Consider the following 22,799-nt stretch of genomic DNA (forward strand, 5'->3'; position numbering starts at 1 on the left):
TCCTTCGGGCCGGATTTGAACCAGCGACCTATGGATGTCTATGATTTTAGCCACTACAGTCCACCGCTCTACCAACTGAGCTACCGAAGGATGTAGATAATTTTGCTCGTTTAATCATTTAAACCATATTTTTTTCTACTTTCACCATCTCGCCAATACCGAAATGATAGCTTGGCATATACCTAACCAATTATTCGAAAGTATACTCGACATTCGGTAATCACATAGCGCCGTGTGGGAGCGTGGCATACCGACTGACTGACTGATACGTATATGTACGTAGTATGTTGAATTTACGTAAAGGAGTTGGTAACTGTTTTGTTTGAGTATAATATTTAGGTGCAATGCTAACAGTCTATAGTTATGAAGCCTATTTTCCTATACGTACAATATAGGTACTATTATATGTATCGTAAATTGAACATTTCACGATTTGCTCTAAACATTTAATAACATGGCTGGGTTATATTAAATTGTATATAAATAGTACCTAGGTATTTTGTGATTATACATCAGTATATGAATAATATCCAATAATTGGTAGATATATATGACATTATATAATAATACAATTTATATAATTATATCAATCAGTGCCGCAAACAGAGGAGGGGGGAACTGAGGGCACGTACCCCCTACCCCCGAAATTTTTTTTTTGCTTATTTTGCTAGTGGTTTTACAATGGTGTTTATTTTTTTTTATTTTTATTATGTATACAAAATTTCTACCAGAAGGAGTGTTTCGATTTCAACATATAGTACCTTATCTTTTAGCAAATTGGATCAAGATGATACTTTAGAAAGGTAATTTTTCAATTTTCTCGACATTTATTTAATGTCACGGGAAAAACCATCTACAAATTACGAAGAACCGCTAAAAATGGGATTTTAATTTCTAATGCTTTGTGTATCACCACAGAAACGAATAAAAAAAAGCTGATAAGTGGATGTCACTTTGCTGTACAGTAGGATACAAGTGGGCCACTGTTTAATGGATTGTATTAAATTTGAATTCAATGATATCATATCATTATATATGAAAACGATTCTGAGCAGAGACGGTTTCTCAGTCTAGATAGTTTATATTGTTATTACTTATTATATTTCATTATAGCCTGTAAGTTAAATTAATATTATAAATTACAACAAAATAACTAAAAATTTTTTTATTCGTTTTTATGGTGATAAACAACGCGTTAGAAATTAAAATCCCATTTTTTGTGGTTTTTGTAATTTGTCGGTGGTTTTTCCCGTGGCATTAAATAACTTCCTGAGAAAATCTAAAAATGACCTCTCTAAAGTAACATCTTGATCCAATTTTCTAAAAGATGAGATACTACATGTTGAAATCGAACCACTTCTTCTGGTAGAAATTTTGTATACAAAATAAAAAAAATATAAAATAAAAAAAATAAACACCATTCTCAGCTCTGCTCAGAATCTAAAATAGTCTAATATATAAAATTCTCGTGTCACAATGTTAGTTACCATACTCCTCCGAAACGGCTTGACAATTTTTATGAAATTTTAAATGCATATTTAGAGTAGGTCTGAGAATCGGCTACTATCTATTATTCATACCCCTAAGTGATAAGGGTTGTCCAGAAAAAAATAAGAATAAAAATAATATTATTGTTAAAATAATAATAGTGTATTATATATTGGTTGCTATTGGTTAATCGGGCATGTTTGTTGATTTGTATAATTATTTGTTGTCAATATATATATATATAAATGAATGTTTGTGTGTAGATTAAACCTCTGGGAAGAAGATAGGCTAATTTAAAAAGGGTTAAATTTGGTTTTTTTAATATCGGATTTTAGTACGGTTAGGTTAGGTTAGGATTTTGTATTAATTGATTATATTAATCCACCGTAGGTGAAATTAAGTAAAAACGACAAACTTGGTATAACTTTGATACTCCAGAGTTAAATCAGATTGCCTACCTGATAATATACTGCTGCGAATCAGAATTTTTATTCCGGGAAACAGAAAAGTTAAGATAAATCTAGAAAATCATAAACCTAATTTTAAATAACGCATTGGACAAAGTTTGAGTCATATACAGTTTGTACATTTAACGGGTAACGAATTGCACGGGATCAGCTAGTAATGTTATAATATTAATTCAACTTACAGGCTATAAAATATAATAAGTAATAACAATATAAAAAGTCCAGACTGACAAACCTTCTCCGCTCAGAATCGTTTTTCTCATAATATAGTCAAGTCTCGATAACTCGAATTTTTTTTTGTCCTTAGGAAAATTTTTTAAAAAAATTTGATTTATGTAACTCATTAAAAAAATACATAAGTCGAATTAATTATTATCTCCCTTGACATTCGAGTTATCGAGACTCGACTGTACAATGATATTATATCATTGAATTCAAGTTTAATATAATCGATTATACATTGACACACTTGTAGCCTACTGTACAGCAGAGCGACATCCACTTACCCGCTTCTTGTTATTTTATTGTTATTAAAAAGGGAGACAATGAAAGTGAGTGACATCCACTATCCCGGTTTTTTATTATATTCTATTATTTTTTAATTTTTTTGATAAAAATTAAAACTTAAGGCTGTTAAAAGCGAACCATTCTTAAGGAAAATATTGTTAATCCGTCGTTATAGTGCTATGTGACTGCGCGTGTAGTGACTGATCATTAGCGTGCGTGAGTTCCCTGAACGCTTTAAATAATTAAAGATGATTAATGAACTATGGCTAAGATTCTTGAAACCCGAAACGTACATACGCGCAGACAAACTTTACTATATTTTGCGATAAAAAATTGTCAACTCCCGTGTGCCACAAAAGTCCCAAAAAGTCGAAGAAAAATTTAGTCCGTACCAAAATCCAGATTGTAATTTTGAAAACATTGATGAATTTCTTAATCTCTTTTGGTTTTTGTAGGAAATGGATTTTTTATTTGTCTTATTGTTTAATATACATAATATAGCACCAAATGAATTTTCTTTTTTTCAAAATTCATTTTTACTTTAGTATTACAAAAAATAAAAAATTCACTTCCCACAAATCAGACAAAAAGCTTAGAAATTCAAATATTTTTCAAAATTAAAATTGGACTTCTGGAAGTATATTTTTTTCCGCTGATTGGTATAAATGCACGAAAAAACGACCAGCTTTCAACAGCCTTAATATAGTCTTGTATTCTTATTTCTTGTTAGTAAATTGTAATCATTATCGAACAAATAATGAAATATCTTGTTTACAACACATATTGATAAAATAATATATTAATATACTTATATGTATTAACGTATACATTAACCTATGGTTCACAATAATGTTAGTACATTGTTATATACTAATATTAAATGTAGGTAAGTACCATAGTTGTTAACATAAATATTATATGGTCATAAAAAGAGTATATACACATTATGAATAATTAAGTATTCTAGCATTGCAAAAAATACAGAAAAAGTCCCCCTCCCCTTAAAAAGAAATTCCTGGCTATAGCACTGATTTTTTTTTATCACTGCATTAATTTTTAGTTGAATACTAAATAATATTTAGTAATAATAATATTTAGTATATTATACTGAAATTATGTTAATAATTTCTAATGTATGAGCAAGTACCTATAAAACTTTATATTAAGCAGATTTGTTGTTTGGTAATATTTGTGGTTACCTATTATATATTTTAGAATTCTAGATAATATTCTAAAACACGGTTTTGTACGGGTACATACTAGTAATATGCTACTAGTACCTATTTTAATATAACTAAGTTACTTACTTTATTGTTCTGGTTTAATTATAATAATGGAAAAAGTAGTACAAGTTTTAACGGTCGTTTAAAGAGTATCTCACGCACAGATAACTTTTTATGTGTACATACCTACAATATACATCAGTACACGGAGGTTTTATAATTTTAAATAATATTTTGCTCTGCGAATTAAACTAAAAATTGCTATGAACCATACAATTATTGTAGGAAAATTGAACTTTATAACTTATAACTTAATATAAATAATAATAAGTTATTATTATTTATATTTATGATTGTAGGCTAGTTATATAATAGATATTTATTTATAAAACGATTTATTCATAACTCCTCTTATTATATATAATTTGGCTTAACTTTTACTAAAGGTTTTATTTTATTTTATTTCTTAATATTCAAACTATTGTCGCTATTAAAAATTAAATATCTACTAGGTATAGGTATTGTTACAATGACGTATAGTATTTCAAATGTAATACCAGTTTCAATAACACAGTTTAACAGAATAGTTGAAAATATTACTTGATATTGATTATTTGTACCAATATAGTAGGCTATTACCTATATTATAATTCATTCACTACATAATATTTTTTACACAGCACAATCATTTGTACATTTTTAGTAATTATTGTGAAAAAAGTTTAATGGACTTTATGGAAGATGTGTTTTTATACATTTTAAATATAACGTGAAATGGACAATATACTTAATAGAAATTATATGATACCAGCTGTATTACCGACTTCACCTGGGATTAAAATCATTCTACTTTTCTATCGTTTAACGTTCTGCTTCAGTTGAAATATATAATACCGTATTTATTATTAATAGCTACAAACACAATTATTACAATAATAAATTTTATGATTTTCTACTTCTTAATAAATTCTAGACATATTTTAGATTCTGAGCGAAGCGGTGAATGTATTGATTTTATAATGATGTGTGTTTTTTTTTTTATTTTTCTGTCCGTCATCAACTTTTAGGACAGTAAAAATGCTTTGATTTTCTTCAACAGTAACTTTGCTGATGGGAAAGTGAATGTAGTTAGTACAAGGTTCCTAGGTTATTGTTTCAAAGGCAGACGAAATACAAGATTATCCATAAGTTTGTCTATCTTTATCAAAAAAAAAAATGTAATTTAAAGTTCAAATTTTGATCAAATTTATCAAATTTAAAATTTAATAATTATTTGTAGTTAAAAATTTATAAAATGTTCAACTTTTATAGCTAAGGATTAAAAATTGAAAACAAGGCTCCATGTAAATAGGTTATATATGAATTACTTTATTTACAATAATATCATCAAATATACTTGGTAATATCTTAGGCTGACTGACCGTTTTCGCTCAGAATCGTTTTTTTATGCAATGATATTATATCATTGAATTCAAATTTAATACCATCTATTACAGCGACCCACTTGTAACCTACTGTACAGCAGAGCGATATCCACTGACCCACCTTTTTTTATATTAACAATAAACTGGAGACAGATGTAACGAATGCTTAAAAGCCGACATAAATGAATTGATATCATTGATATTGGCGTTCGTCTGTAAGGGTATTTACATCAAAAATATGTCCAGAATTAAGTAAGCTAATCATAAAAAAAATGTTACACCATATTTCTACTAATTATTAATCTGTAACCAATCGACAATTGAAACCATTTAAATTAACAAAAAAATATACGATTTTCGTGAGCAAAAACTAAATTCACGTGTGAGCCACAGCCATTCTATAGCATCCTATAGGGGTTGAACGAAAAAGCTATGAACAGTGAACACCCTTTGAGTTTCGAAGAATCTACTGACATAACTTTTATTGAATGCTGCCCTGTAGTTGTTGAGTATAATATATAGGACAAACGAAAAAACATTTATTTTTATATGTAAATATTTATTAATAATAAACAATAGATAACTTATTATATTTAGATTATTATACCTAAATTGGTAAAAACTCGACTCCAATACAACAAAAATGTAATAATATAGCTTAAAGTATTAAATATGGGAAGCAAAACATGAATGACGTTTCAGCTATAAGAATTAATTGTAATGCAATATAATATTATCCACAATTGTGGTAGAATGGAATAATACAAAGGGTAGTTCGAATGTCGTAAAAATCGAACTTAACATAAATTTACTTATAAATCGTATGACTTATTTTATAAGTAAACTATATTATGATTATGATGTTTGTAGATAATGTCATCAAAAATATAATATAATCGTTAATGCTGTGACCTGCACATGAATAAATTTAAAATAAAAAATACAAATTCTCTGATGTATGCAATTTAACACGAGTATATTATTTTTTCGAAGAAAGTTTGCACAGACATTTTGTGGTAATAACCGAGGGATATTTTATTTATTCATTGCTGTGAGATTAAACAAAGTTGTATTTGACATGAACTAGAATATAATTATTGAGAGATACGTAAATAGAATTAAATAAATATGTAACAAACTCTCAGAAAAATGTGTATGCAAACTTTAATGATTTCGTATTTTATAAGCTTGCGTAAAAATATTGTTTTCATAACTAATCTAGGTCAAACTGTATTAATATCATAAACTTTAGTTAACACTTCAGAAATTCAAACAAAATATATGTATATAACAAGGATTGAACTAATATGATATGAAAGCTTGTATATACAATTTAATCATCAATAATAAAATTAAATATGGTGACCACTAATGCTGCAATAATATAAAATCAAAAATGATCAACAATATTTTTAATGGGTTACTAGACGATAACATTACTCGAATAAAGGCAAAAGGCTGTAAATAACTATAGGGAAATACATAGGCATAACATCTTTAACTGAATATATAAATATTAAAAAATATGTATCTATTTCGTTCAATGTATGTTATATGAATTAACTAACAGAGAAAAAAATTAGGAGATCATAAAGTAACATTTTGTAAATTAAGTACGAATATAGTATAGTATACTATATATTTTATTGTTTTACTACGCATAATACAATGTGGTCACTAGTCAGCCCACTGCTGCACAATTACAATATTATTTTCAACATCAAGTTATTTGACTAAGTGTATTATTTGAGTATGGGCTTAAAGTTTAAATACATTTAGCTAACTATAATAGCTCTAAATTATGACAAATTTTATATTATGTAGTAAAATAATTTAATATTGTTAAGTAAAAAATAATATATATAAAAATGTATAAAAGACTGGTTACTACATAATAATATACAATAAATTATTGTAATATAAATTTTTAATTAAAACCATAACAATAGTATTATTACGATTATCATATTCATAATTATTTAAATTTAAATGAGCAAATTGAAAACTATTTGAAGCGTCTAAGAAAATATTATACGTACCTATTAGATAATATTACCATGTATCACCTAATATACAACGTTTATTTTGAATAATATTATTATATCACAAAAATAGTAAACATCTAAAATCACTAAAACCTATTCGTTACAACGGTATAAGCGTTATACATATTAAATTAAATAATAAATAAAACAAAAAAGTTATTAAATATTTGTGAGACGTCGTGTACATAAACGCGAGCGCTCAAAATAAAAATCTGGCCTTCAGTTTATGTTCGTGGGAATGAGGAAGGGGGTGATTGGTACAAATTACCCATTTCACCTTCGGAATGACACGTTGTCGAGGACTTCGGTGGATGTGGTGGTGTTTGAAACTGACGGACTCGCGACGCCATCGAATTGCGACGAAACGGTAGCGAGATCGGACTTGTCCGTCTCGTCTGACGAATGTCGTGATACGGCGGCGGTGGCTGCAGCCACAGAAGCGTCCATGGACGGTCCAGCTGAGTACGACGAGAAGAACGTCAGTGCCTTCATCAGCTGATAGCTCTTCGATATGGGAATGTTGCTGTCATACAACTTCTTGGACGACTTGCAGTCAACGTAGAACCACCAGTTGCACTTGAGTATGGTCTGGTCGAACAGCGTCGACTCAGGGCACAGGAAGCTCTTTTGCGTCAGACCGTCATCGGTGAACGCGCACACGTGGAACACCTGTAACATAATCATAATATTATAAATTATAATATTGTCTCGTTTGCATCATTCACGTTTAACAATACTATTAAATTATAGACCAAACCTACAAAGACACTATCATGAGAGATAATAAGTCACCATGTGCGCCCACTGTTTATTTTATATTATACTATACAGAACATCTAGCCACAATATATACCTATTAATTATATGAATATACGTATCTATATGAATACTTATCACCTATAAGTGAATAATGAATATAAAATGAATACTTAGAATTGAAAACATATTTTGTGTCTAGGATTTTTGAGAAACTCGAAAATAACAATTTTGATTTTGATTTATCTACCAAACAATATTGTAAGCTATAACAATTATTGTGTCAATTAATACTAATATAATATTAGTTGTGTACAGTTTTATTTCTGAATTCTGACAATTCTGATTTTAGTATTCGCTTATATTTATTTTACACAACATTTTTTATTAATAATTTATCAGGTTAAGTTGATATTGTCTATTATCGTTGTGACTTATAATTCATATTTTGAAATATTAAGACCAATTAAAAGGATATATTTAGTGATCGTCGATAAGTAAACATTAATTTTTTAATTTATACATTTTAAATCGGCAAATACAATTATTTTTTGTCTATAATAATATAATATTATGTTCTTTTAGAAAACACTATTGTGATAAAAATAAGTTCATTTATTTCTTTTTCATTTTTGTTGGTCACAATAATTGGAATATTCCTATCTATATTTTCCCGTGAAATTCAACTATCGGTGCTATAAAGAAAACTTTGTTTACGACCTTGTGAAAAACTATACATTTGTATAGTTACCATGTAGACCTTTATCTCCTGCTATATTTTGTTGTCAAAAAATAATGCAAAACAAATCCATGTTATGGTTTTCATATATTTGTTTAACCTTTCAGAATTCCCTTTAGATTCTCGTTTGAACTATTTCATGCTTAGAATAATATGTGTATAAATGTATAATATATTATACATTGATGTGCGTTTCGAATAAACAAATATTTTGTTAAAAACAATCGTATCTACAAAGGTCATATCAAATCAATGAATAGTGAATATTCACCAACACCACGTCTATGATATGACTTGCAGCTAAATAAATTAATTAGAATTTCAAACCGTTCTTGCGATGGATGTACATTAATACATTGTATAATAAAGAAAACAATTGAAGAATATTTTTAAAAAACCTAGTCCTAAATAAACACGGCGTTATGTATATGCAATTTTGATACTTCTACGTCCATGACATATGGATAGTCTCAACTGTTTCCAATACAATATTGTATTAAGAGGACGTCATACAATAATGTTTCCGTCTTACTAATGCGTAAAAATTCAAATTTACGAACGTTACCTCAGCATCTTATCTAGGGTTCCAAATACGATTTTTTTGTTATATTAACTTTGAAGCATGTCATAAGAATATTCTAAAATTGTAGAATATGATTAATATTACCATAGTAAAATTGATTCGTCTGAACAAAAATTAATATGTTATGTGTTAGATGATGACAACTTATATAACGACGTCATCTTAGCAATAATACATTCATATTTAATACATATAATGTGTCCAGTCATAAAAACAACCAATTATTATGAAATTTCAATGAGTTAATTAAATTAAAATATGAACGTTCCATTTGAATGAACTTTAAATTGGTATGATTACGTGTACTTACGTAATGTATTTAGGTATTTAACGCTTAAATAAAATAACATAATGTAGGTAATTGGAAATTTTTTTGTCCCGTGAATAAAGAATTATTATTATTAATAAGTTCTATGAGATAGCATGTTGTAAGAATATAATAAAAATGAATATACAATGTTTTAGATATATGGTGTGACGATTATAAAATTGAACGTCATCGAATTTGGTTAAAAACTTAAACAATATACCGTAAGATTATGATTTAATAATTATCAGTCCAATAATAATAGGTACCTACTCTAAAGTCTAAATGTTGTCGTGTTTTATATACCAAATGTGACTTTTTGTGATCAAATGTTCGTATACTTGTTTTTACTTACGGTTTGTATTTATTCATGATCGTGAAGAAATACGTAAGTATATTAAGCATACCTTCAATGGCTGATTTTCACATACTAGGATATTAATTATTAGCTAAGTATTGGAAATATAATTAATGAATTCAAAAATAACGGATAAACTATTTTCTACATCATGTAATTTGGACTACAAATGTTTGATAAACCGGTACTATTTATATTAATATATTGTTTGTGTAGGAGCGTTTAAATACAGGAATGCACCGCTCATAGTGCGCATGCGCAATATGGTATCGTCCGCATAACTATAGTAACTGATAACTCAGTGATAACTGATAATGTGATATTATACCTATTGAACTTAAATAAAATTATTAATATTGCAATTTGCGAATTTAGTATATTTTAAGTTTTAACTGAGTTATACTGATACAATTTGGTACATTTAGTCTATGGTAGGTACAACATTTTTTAATAATATAGAAATATAATAGTTTTAGTCAATAGTAATATTTGTAAAAAGATATAATATATCATAAAGTACAAAAAAGTTTTACACTAACTAATATAAATGGAATTTTAGTATATCATATTCAGAAATTCCCACCTATTACGTTTTTATTATCTTACTTCAATCAATGTGTTGGAAATAGAACATGTCTAAATACTCTAAATTCCTATGTCATAAGCGTGTTACTGTGTCAGGTAAAATGTGTTTTACCAGTGACCTTAAATAAAATAGCATCATAAAGATAGCTAAAACCTGTTTGGGTAAGAATTGGTAAGTTTTGAATACCACACCATAATATCGTATTTATTCAAAATTTTAGTTTGCCGCTTAAATCACTGATAATCAATAATCAACATGTTATCTAATATCTATGTTATGCAGACGATACCATATTGCGCATGCGCACTATGAGCGGTGCATTCCTGTATTTAAACGCTCCTGTTTGTGTACCTATAACTTTAAGCTACCATTGGCAGATGGTGAAATGAAAAAAAAACTACCCAGTTAAGCTCGAAACAAAATAATATAATCTCACTGTATGATTTGGAACGATACGATGGCAGCCGTTGGGTATGGCTGTTATTATTATTATATAACGTGACGCGACGTTATGTACAAGTACAGCCACCCACAAAACATGTGTGTGCGGATTTTCGTTATCTGTGCAAAACACACCACCACTGAGTGCTCGGCGTGAATATTTCGCTGCGGCATCGACCCTTGTCTGATTTTCCAGTAGTGGAATCGAAAAGTTCACGTCATATTCGTATATGGTTAGGTTCATATACCGTCACATTTTCATTTGCCCGACGAAAGTAGGTACATAATATAAGATTTGAACGTCCAACCGAAATGTCACAAGCGGTGATTTTTTTTGGTCCCAATCAACAATAGGTATCATAATAGTTATATTTGTGTTATTATTTGCTCATAATACTATGCATGGTAATCAGTCATTACTTATTTGAAATTATAAAAAGCATTATAAAAGCATTATAAAAACCTAATCCATAAACAATTGGATACAATATTATACACATTTAACGTAGCAATAATACGTTTTCTGCAAGTACAGATTTTTTCGGAAAATATTATCCGTGTGATACGCTTAATATTGATTTTAAATTAAATACTAGCTTTACAACTCGACTTCAACTGTGAAAAAAATAAACAAATATAAAATACGCGGCTATATAGTATATAGGTATATCTCGGTCTTAGAGTACCTCAATTCATGAGGAATTGGCGTTCGTGAACCTCCCAGAGCTCCTTTTGTAAATTAAAACTATGATATTTTTTTTTAATTTTCGTATAAGCCAATTTATATGCCAACTCACATAACTTCCAAAAATCCATGAGGTAAACTTCTTAAGATATATTAAGTTACAACCTATTTGCTTCCAATTCCCATTAGTGAATTTTTAATAGGTATAATCAATATAATTTTAAAAGGATAAAATGTAAAAAATTATTCTAATGGACGTGAATCAAATATGTGCCTTGTACCTAGATCTTGATAAAAACTTCTTCGGAGATGTAAATCTATTTCTCCAAAACAAAATCGAATCAATCAATTTGTTCGTGAACGAGCACAAAACATGATTACATTTAGAATGTTCAACTCAGTTACATCCTGTCATCCATTTTCATTATAATATACTATTGACTACTACTGAATAGGTTCCCTATCTCCAAGAACAGAATACACTCGTACACGTATCCATTTATTATTTTATTATATGCAGACAACAATACGTTATCGGTAGGTAGTGACAAATAAATGACCATACATGAACTATTAATAAATTGTCATGAAAGAATCATGTTACAGATTAACCATCCAACGAGAAGTAATGACTTAAGATAATATTAAATTATCATGTGTATTAATTGTTATAGATTATTTAACTAATGTGTAGTGTCTGGATTTCTGTTTTGATACAATTTAAAAACGGAAAATGATTTAATAATAGTATTAATATAAATTGTAAATACGTCTCATTGATTTGTTTTCAATTCACTTAACAAAATTCAAGATACTCAATTTAATTTTTGAATCAAATTATAAAAATTATAGTTATAATAAATTATCAAATCATTATGCAAACTGAAAAATATTATAAATAATAGATAATACCTATTATAATGGTCATATTATTTTAGATTCTGAGCGAAGCGATGAATGAATTGATTTTACAATGATTTGTGTTTTTTTTTTTATTTTTTTTTGTGTCTGTGTCATCACCATTTAGGACAGTGAAAGTGCTTGGATTTCCTTCAACAGTAACTTTTCTGATAGGAAAGTGAATCGATTTTGGATTTTGGTGCAACTCTAAAACAAATGACCGTAGGTACATGCAATTTTGACTGAATGTTTATATTAGCATTTTCTATACACCACAACATTTTCCAAATATTTTGACTTATTTTGAGCTGTTTACGGACATTTTCAGTTTCCATTTTTTTTAGTTTTTTTTTCTATAAATATCACTAACTCGATTTCTCATGTAACGATTTTCTTATTTTGTTGTAATTAAAAAACGTATGAGTGTAAATACTTGAAAATTTTACTCAATGTTTATATTTTCATTTTCTATACACCATACAATTTTGAAAATATTTCGACTCTTTTTGTCGTTCGGACATTGTCAGTTTTCAATTTTTTTAGTTTTTTTTCCTATAAATATCAATAAAATTTTATTTGTTGGGTAAAAAAGCTTGAAAATTTAATAGAAGGCTCCTAGGTTATTGTTTGAAAGGCAGATGAAAAAAATGAAAAATCCTAAGTCACAGTTTTTATTTATAAGCATTTAAAGTTCAAATATTGATGAAATACTGAAAAATCACGAAAATGAGCAAATTATTTTGAGTTGAGAATTCATAAAAATTTTTCTTTTTAAATCTAAGATTTGAAAATGTAAAACAAGATTATCCATAAGTTTGTCTACCTTTATCAAAAAAAAAAATGTCTACAAGTCAAATTAAATTTTTATGACCGTTTGAAATTCGTATTTTTACAACATTTGATATTCACTTGATATTTCATGTAACGATTTTCTTATTTTGTTGTAATTAAAAAACGTATGACTGTAGATACTTGAAAATTTCACTGAATTTTTGTATTAGCATTTTCTATACACGATAAAATTTTGAAAGTAATTTGACACTTTTTGAGCTGTTTACGGACATTGTCTATTTTCAATTTTTTTAGTTTTTTTTTCTATAAATATCATTAAAATTTTATTTGTTGAGTAGAAAAGCGTGAAAATTTAATGCAAGACTCCTGATATATTGTTATAATAGCAGCTGAAAAATATTGAAAATACATAGACACATTTTTTTTTATAAGCATTTAAAGTTCAATTTTTACAAATTTTATCAAATTTATAATTTAATAATTATTTTTTAGTTAAAAATTTATAAAACGTTCAACTTTTATAGCTAATGATTGAAACTTTAAAACAAGGCTCCACGTAAATAGGTTATATATGAATTACTTTATTTACAATAATATCATCAAATATACTTGGTAATATCATAGGCTCACTGACCGTTTTCGCTCAGAATCGTTTTTCTTATACAATGATATTATATCATTGAATTCATATTTAACGCCATACATTACAGTGACTCACTAACTACTGTACAGCAGAGCGACATCCACTTACCCACCTTTTTTTAATTAAAAATGTTGAGTGGATTAAGCTATTTTTCTGAAGAAAAAAAAACGATTCAATGCAGTCAAAATAATAATAATAATATTTATCCTTTCTTCAATCGTAAGAAATTGACTCAACCCCATCTGAAGATCGTCATAATTGTAAATGAATTAGAAAATTGACTGTTATAAATAAATTAAAAAAAATAGAATATCTTAAAATTGTCTTTATTATAATGTACCTATATATATAATATATATATATATATAGGTACATTTTCTTAAAACCGATAATGTATACCCATAGTTTATTAATGAATAATGATATGAATTGATTCTTGAAAAACAAATCCACAATTAACCCAATAAATTTAATATAAACCGAGCACCTTTGTCATATATAATTAATACTTATTAATAATAATCTGGCACTCACCATGCAACCCAAATCCTCGTCTCCGTACAATCCGGGGAAATGTTTCTGGTCACCGCAACTGAATGTCGTGTCGGGCAGGTCCACTTTGGACACAAAGTTGTCGTCGAAGTTCTTGTCGTATCCGACGGGATAGTATTCCTTGGGGGCGTTCATCACCTTTTGGCTGGTCACGTATTTCGACTTGTACGGTTTGATGGCTATTTTCTTAGCGACCGTCTGTTGATCGTCCGAAAAGTATGCTGAGGTAAGTACTGGTGGCGGTAGTGTTGTGGTAGTGGTGGTAGGTAACGTGGTAACAGTCGTGGTTGGCATAGGTGTGGTTATTTCGTCGGTGGCTGTCTGGTAAAACGTCTGCTGCTGCCGTTGTCGGAGAGCCATGGCCAGCTGTTCGACGCTCACGTTGTTGGCGGCGGCCACATTGAACAGCGACATCATCGACGCCGGGTCTACTTCGTTTGATAGAGGCGAATTACTGTCGATTTGCTTCTTTCGGTCGTCAGCCACGGGCGCTGTGGGCATCACGATTATCGGTCGTACGTCTACTGAGTTTTGTGGACTTTGGCTGAACGCCTATTAAAAAAAAGGTCAAACATAAAACGTAAAGATGTATAGCCGTATAGGTAATGCAATGTGTATTAGCATTATATCATCACGAGAGGGGTCGGCCTGAAAATGTATAATAATATTTGAGAAATAACTCAATCTGCCGACAATTTGAGTGGGTAAAAACCTACTTTAATAGACGCGGATTAGTAGCACATACCGTGGTGAGCGGTATGGGGTGGAGTGGGACAAAGTGCGAGCATTATATGCAGAGCGTTTTAACACAAAATGGGTGAAATGTTATACGGTCCTGAAATGATGGGAAATTAAAGTACATGTGATACGGCCGATTACAAAGGACTATACATGAATCTAGATAAATTACTGTTATAGTGGTGCACTAATGGACAATCGCTGGTTGGATTATAATATAATAATATAACATGCATATAATATTATTGTAATATAGTTGATGATATGAAGAGAGGCACGGTACGCGTGTAGTGGAGAAAGGATAGTGTCAACTTTATTAAGCACAGGTATATATCTAATATATTTTTGGAGTAGGGTCACTTCGTCACAAAGCTCATGTTAAAATAGATGACGCGTAATATGATGCCAGACATGAAAGTTTCCAACCTTCAGCCTTCTATTTTCACCAAATTGTTGTTCACTACCGTTACAGTTATTACTTTTTATACACTACCTAATATATACCAATATATAAATATTTATGATTGACTCATAACTCATTAGTGAAAATCGTAAAAATGTTTGTATTGATATTAGCTTATATGATTTCAAGTGGTTAATACCTATTCATTTTTAGGTTTTAGGTGATTAGTAAAATAATAAAAAATAAATATTTTATACACAAAAATCCAAAAATCAAATGAATATACACAGCATTGTTTTGTAACGAAAAAACATAAATATACTATAATTTGTAAATGATAACAGTTAAACAACTTAAACTGTGTGTAAGTTTTAGATATCGCAATGGGTCAAACCATATTATTATGAATAATAATATTATAATACGAGTATGTTGTTCACAAATAACTTATAAAAGAATAATAAGTTAAACCTCAGAGGTCACAAACCACAGATTGTGAAACACTGATCTGTACTATTTTGAATTGCATTTCAATAAAAATTATATTTAAAACATGTACTCGAGTAACGATGCAAAATTAGAACGCGTTGCCTACTTACAAGTTATACATAATATTATAATATTATAAACAGTTCGATGTCGGATGCACTATATTATTATAGTCTATACATTGACCAAAAATATGTTTCTAAACTATTAAACACAATAAGAATATATTTAGTCATATAATTTTACCTTAAAATATATGTATATATTATATAAAAACATTACTATAAAAAGCGACGTAATTATTTACGACAAATAGTTATATTTTTTTTAAATTGATTAAACAGCAAATCACTTTGTTTTTTTATTATAAATTTTATTCCATTTAACGTTACTGGAATAATTGATTCCCAGCTATTTTTGCTGATAGACAAAATTGTGACATTTCCGATGATTTAAAAAAACAGGTAATTTAAGTGGTGTGTTTTTACGAATACTATTTAACCAATAAGTTAAGTTATTTTTAAATGAAATACATAATTTAAAATTATTATTCACATTTCATAATGTTAAACTATAAATGAAAAATGTTTAGGGGGATGTCCGCGCAATATATGTTATCCCTCTCAGACTCACATGCAACATAGATAAAACGTTTTCATGTAAAATCACTGTTTATGATTTTCGAGTAAAGTTACCTGTTTTAAAAATTATAGAGGATTATATTTTTGAAATTTCAACATATCGGTTTAATATTTTATTATTATTTTATTTATTTAAACGTTGTGTTATACTTTTAAAAAACAAAAAAAAAATGTAAATAAGTACTATAAATGATGATTAAATTATTTTGAGTATTTGAGACTATAGTTGGAAAATCGATATTTCATACTTTCAACGATATTATTCTCTATAATGTTTATAATGGGTGATTTTACTCTAAGATGCTTTTAGTAAAAACATAAAACGAAATTATTTTGTTTAAATGCTTTTAGTCTATGTTATAAGAGGTCAGAGAGATAAAAAAAAAACAGTGCGCTTCTCTAATTGAGTATGTAATTAATGTTCATCAAAATCTTGTATGTCGATTTCAAAGAAAATTAATGCATTTTATAAATATCTTTATTTATATTACAATTAATTAATTTAAAATCATTTAATTTCTATGGCCCAATACATCATAATCAAATTAACTTGAACAAAAAACTCTTTGTTAAGTACACATTTAAATTTTAATTAATTTGTAAAGTAAAAGACGTATAATATTATTTTATTTAACATTAGCACTCAATTAATATTATTAACATTGGTTAATTTACTGTTAGATTTCAATACAACAATATATTATAATAAATAATAATCAATATAATAATAAATATAAAAGAAATAGTACCAAATGAACCACAAACAATACCTCCGTGGTTAATGCAAATCAATACAAACACAGAAGCAACAGAATATAAAAAAAATAACACAAACCCTAATATCTATAAAAACCTTTTCCATGACATACTACAGAAATACTATGATAGAAACCATATTTACACTGATGCATCCAAAACAGCAGACAACGTGGGGATAGCAATAGTAGCAGAAAACATAACCATAACATATAAACTACCTACCGAGTACTCAATCTATACAGATTAAGCACTAGCAATATACAATGCTGTGTTATACATACTACAAAACAAAGAAACAACACCAAACAATTACCTCATAATCAGTGACTCACTCAGTAGCATCACTGCAAAAATCCAAAACACAACACACCCATCAGACATATCCGAACTAATCCAAGAGAAAACTCACGAAGCACGTAATATGGGGATAGATATATGCTATGTATGGGTACCCGGACACTGTGGCATACATGGCAATGAAAAAGCAGACTTAGAAGCGTCAAAAGCAGCCTCCTCTCCAGACACCCCATTTCTCATTATATACACATATGAAGACAAAAAGAAACAAACCAAACAAGTCCTAAACCATAAATGGCTCTAACTATGGACTAACCAGAATACAAAGTTAAACCAAATAAAAAACAACATACAAACATGGCATAACCCAGGACTAAAGAGAAAAGAGGAAACTATTCTAAATCGTCTACGAATACATGCACCTCATGGAAAAAAACGATACTCCCATATGCGAAATGTGTGGAGTGGACTACACAGTCAAACACATCATCACCGAATGCCAAAAATACGAAGACACGAAGAAAAATCACAACAAATCGGAGAAGCGCTCGGGACCTGACCCTCAATCAATCATCAACATACTACAATTCATAAAAGAAATTCAGCTATATAACTTAATTTAGGCGGCCATACAATACCATAAGTTAAATATACCTTTGTAAACTAATTTTAAGTTAATGTCAAACTAATGGCCATAGAAGCCAATGTTTTTAAAATCAATAAAAAAAAAAAAAAAAATATATAATCATATATTAAATTAAATAATGTAAGTGCACTTTTAACTTTTAAATTATAATAGATTAATAGTTTATGGATTTTTAATATTCAAACACGTTTTGTTATGCCTGTTGACCATTACTAAATTGTTTCATGTCGATTAGGCATGTATTGCAACTTACAAGATTTATTTCTACATTTAATAATAATTAAGACTATTTTTATTTTAATTTAGATATAAAGAATAAATAATATAAATAATTGTAAATATATTATAATAACCGTTGTTGTTGAAAATTAAATAATAATAATACAAAATAGTCGTTAAATAAATAAATAATTTATTAAATGAAATTAAGAGTATATATATCACCATGAAATAAAAATAACGTAACGTAATCACGTGCAGTCGGCTCTATATGTAAGTTTAAAATAACTGGTTCCAAATACTACAGTAAAATATAAAATAAAACTACTACAGATGTAAAAGTATGGTGATTATATTATCATTTATATTTTTGATCGCCGTATTATACTTACCATAACCACTATTCATTATAATAAATATAGTCATTATGCGATGACTTAGATAAATTATTATAGTTAGTACCTATCCTATCCGTTATATTATAATAATTGTACAAACGATTTTATAATCAAATAAATAACTACAAGCATAATATTATAGAATGTTCATTAAAATAATTATAACTCATATCAACTCTCTTCAAGAATTCAATTACTGTGAAATGTTGAAATTTATTGGGTCATAAACGCCAAAATCACAAGGTATCTAACATTCCTGTAATATGTAATAAATTATTCCACAATAAAATCATTAATATTAAATCACTCATACATTTAAACATCTAAATAAATTAGTTAAGGGGCCTGCACGTGACCTGTTTTTTTGCTCAAAAACACGCCTTACAGGAAAAACTCTCACGCCTCGTAGAGTGATCTGATTTTGATATTTATTATTTTTTTTTTTGAAAGAGAAACACTTCTTACATTGGCGCATTGGACTTAGATTTTCAAAATTATATTTATAAACCATATAATACGATTTTAAATATGACCAATTTCCACAAGATTTTGTTATTTTTATTATGTTTGAAATTAAAAATCAAAGACCAACATCGTGACCTGTAGAAAATTCTCCTCTTCTTAACGAAAAAATAATTAACCAAATCAGACCACTCTACGATGAGAATTTTTCCTGTAAAGCGTGTTTTGAGCAAACAATCATGCCTTTTATTTTTGGTGCCGTTGACATGTGCGCACATGCTCGGTACCCGTATCGTAGCAATCATACTCACACTAATCATCATTGACAACTAACACAAATGCCATGGGTGGCGGCCACGAAATTGTATATTGCCTAAATATTGCTCCTTATTATTATTCCTTAATATTCCTGAAACACAAGTATCCATAACCGATACTACAGAAACATAATTAATATTTTGTTTTGTCCAAATAGTATAGATTTATTTTATCTATATAATTATATTATAAGAATATAAGTTATAATATAATATACAATTCATATTTTATTAACTTGCAATTACGCATCTACTATGTACATTGAGTGGTTTTTAAATTTATATGTCAATTAAAATATATAAAAAGGTGTACATGTGCTGTACAGTGACGAATGGATGTGATGTTTGTGTTATTGTGTTAAATTTAAATGAAATGATATAATATAATTGTATAACGATTTTGAGCGAAGACGGTCTATATTACTTAGTATATTTTATGATATTATTATTATTAAAGTTATATAGGTATTTTACTATTTGTAATACAGCAAGTTGAATTTTTTTTTTCAGAAAACATTGTATTTAAAAAAGTCATTGTGTGAATAATATATTATAATTATTTTATACTTTAGAGTTTAGAAGCTTCAAGTACCTACCGTGTTCGTTTAAATATCTAATTTCATTCGAATTTGAACTTAAAATATCTATAAAATTAAATAAAATATCTGTACTTAAATATAATTTATAGATTTTTTTGATAGTATATATTGGTACTGATGAGAAACCTTGTTTAAATTTTCATCTTTAGCTATATAGGTTGAACATTATATATATTTTTAACTACAGAATGATTTGCATATTTCTGTAATTTTGACGAATTATGTCAAAACTTGTACTTCAAAGGCTTATAAAAAACTCATGCCTATGTATTTTCGATTTTTTGTAAATGGTATATTAATAACGAGGAATCTTGTATATTCATTGTCAATAAATTAAGGAAATAACATTTAAAAATCTAAATCTAAAATGTCTACTGTCTATAGTAAAAATCTCAAGAAGAGACAAATTATTTGGAACATTTTATCATTTACATAGAATACTGATATAGTGGGCATTTTTATTTTTGACCCTCAAAAAGTACCAATTACATTCAATTTCCAACCTAAACACTCTCAAAGTAAAAATCAAAGCATTTTTATTGCTCCAATCGGTGATGACAGACAGAAAATAAAAATAAAATTGTATTTTAAAATCAATACATTTATCACTCCACTCAGAATCTAAAATAACTATGATATCTATTTAACTACGCAAATTTTTATAATGTTCTTAAATAACAATAAAAATGATTTTTTGTTCATTGTATATAATTAAGGGTTTTCGTGAATTTAATGGGTCTGCAGGCCGGCCTGTTTTTTTCTCAAAAACATGCTTTACAGGAAAAACTTTCACGTTTCGTAGAGTGATCTGATTTCGATAATTTTTTTTTTTTGAAAGAGAAACACTTATTACAGGATGCATTGGGTTTGGATTTTCAAAATTCAATTTCTAAACCATTTTGAGCAAAAATCACGCATTTTATTTTTGGTCGGCGGTGCCGTTGATATGTGCGCACATTCAGTGCGTGCGTAGATAGCTCGGTACTCGCATACAACCACACTCAAACTAATCATCATTGACGACTAACACAAATTACATGGGCGGTGGCAACGAAATTGCATATTGCCTAAATATTGCCCCTTATAAAAGACACACGAGCAGGTCCCTTAAAAAAAACAAAAATTATGACAAAATATGATAGGGGTTATTTTAGTGGCTAAATAGGAACATTAATGGTATGACCGTGTTAAAATTGTTTCATTTAAAACAAAATTAGCATTACCATTGTATTATCTACTTGCTATTATGTTGTATAGTCGTATTTACGTAGATATAATATGATGCTTATTATAAAATTATGCCCAACTACATAATATGTATACTATATTATAGTATTACTGATTTAACCACTCATAAGCTAGTGTACAATGCGTCATGACATAGTAAGTACAGTTTGATATGTAGATTGAATTCTATATTATTTACTATTTAGTTCAAGAGTTGGTATTAACTTTATTAATATAGTGGAAAGCACGAGCGGCTGGAAAATTAGACGTGTGACGGGATGGATTTGATGGCCGACATACCCAAGAAGAAGAAGTATATTCAGTAAATTATTATATCAGTAAATACAATATTGTTAGATTGACAGATGTTTTTAATATGAAAACAATATTAATAATAATAATACTTTTTTATATATTTAAGATTTAACTAGACGTCTAGCCGTCTAGGGTAGCTTTTAAAACAGTTTGAAAACATTCTTGTTAATAATGAAATGTCTAGTTATATTTTATTGAACAACTTCTTATAAATTATAATATTTGTATCAATAACTATTTAATGTATTTACAATAATTTACAAATCAGAATTTTTAGCACATTCTTTAAAAAAACGATAAAAGACACACTCAAATAATATTTCACGCAGCATGTTATGAATTTATTTACGGTTAGCTCAAACTATAAAATGATTATATTTAAATAATGTACATTTAATGATTGGCCAGAGGGGATTTCTATAGAAAGCCACAGACACATATGTCATTAGGCATATAGGTGTCCGTTATTGTATAATAAAGCATATTTTTTTATTTACAATATACCAAGACTATAGACTGGTAAACTGATCACATTCGTGTCAATGTACACTATCGACGCTGTTAGGCATAGTCACGTCTAGTATTAATATAAATAATAAGTATATAGATAATCATTACTAAAATGGAGTTGTTGTTAACCGAATAAAAATGCTAATTAGTGATTAAAATAGTGAAAAATATATATGAATAATGACATAAAATTCACTTATAGATGGGCGACGCCCAAAAAGGAATTTGATTCCACCTGGTAAAACGTTATGCACAAGCAGTCATGCATATATAAACATCAGCA

At 28.2% G+C, this 22,799-nt stretch overlaps 1 protein-coding gene and 1 non-coding gene across 2 annotated transcripts in view; both read right to left on the reverse strand.

The window, feature by feature from the left end:
* Trnay-gua (transfer RNA tyrosine (anticodon GUA)) lies at positions 1 to 90 on the reverse strand. The gene is given in 2 exon segments: positions 1 to 36; positions 54 to 90. It is a non-coding gene; the product is annotated as a tRNA-Tyr (tRNA).
* Positions 91 to 6,718: 6,628 nt separating this feature from the next.
* LOC132948657 (daxx-like protein) overlaps positions 6,719 to 22,799 on the reverse strand; it is a 58,500-nt gene continuing 42,419 nt past the window's right edge. The window contains exons 5-6 of the mRNA XM_061019230.1: positions 14,479 to 15,048; positions 6,719 to 7,823 (exon numbers count right to left, since the gene is read on the reverse strand). Coding sequence (XP_060875213.1) covers positions 7,428 to 7,823; positions 14,479 to 15,048 — 966 coding nt within the window. The 3' untranslated portion in view covers positions 6,719 to 7,427. The remainder of the gene's footprint in view (positions 7,824 to 14,478; positions 15,049 to 22,799) is intronic.

This window comes from Metopolophium dirhodum, chromosome 7 (assembly GCF_019925205.1).
Source record: "Metopolophium dirhodum isolate CAU chromosome 7, ASM1992520v1, whole genome shotgun sequence".
Taxonomy (NCBI): domain Eukaryota; kingdom Metazoa; phylum Arthropoda; class Insecta; order Hemiptera; family Aphididae; genus Metopolophium; species Metopolophium dirhodum.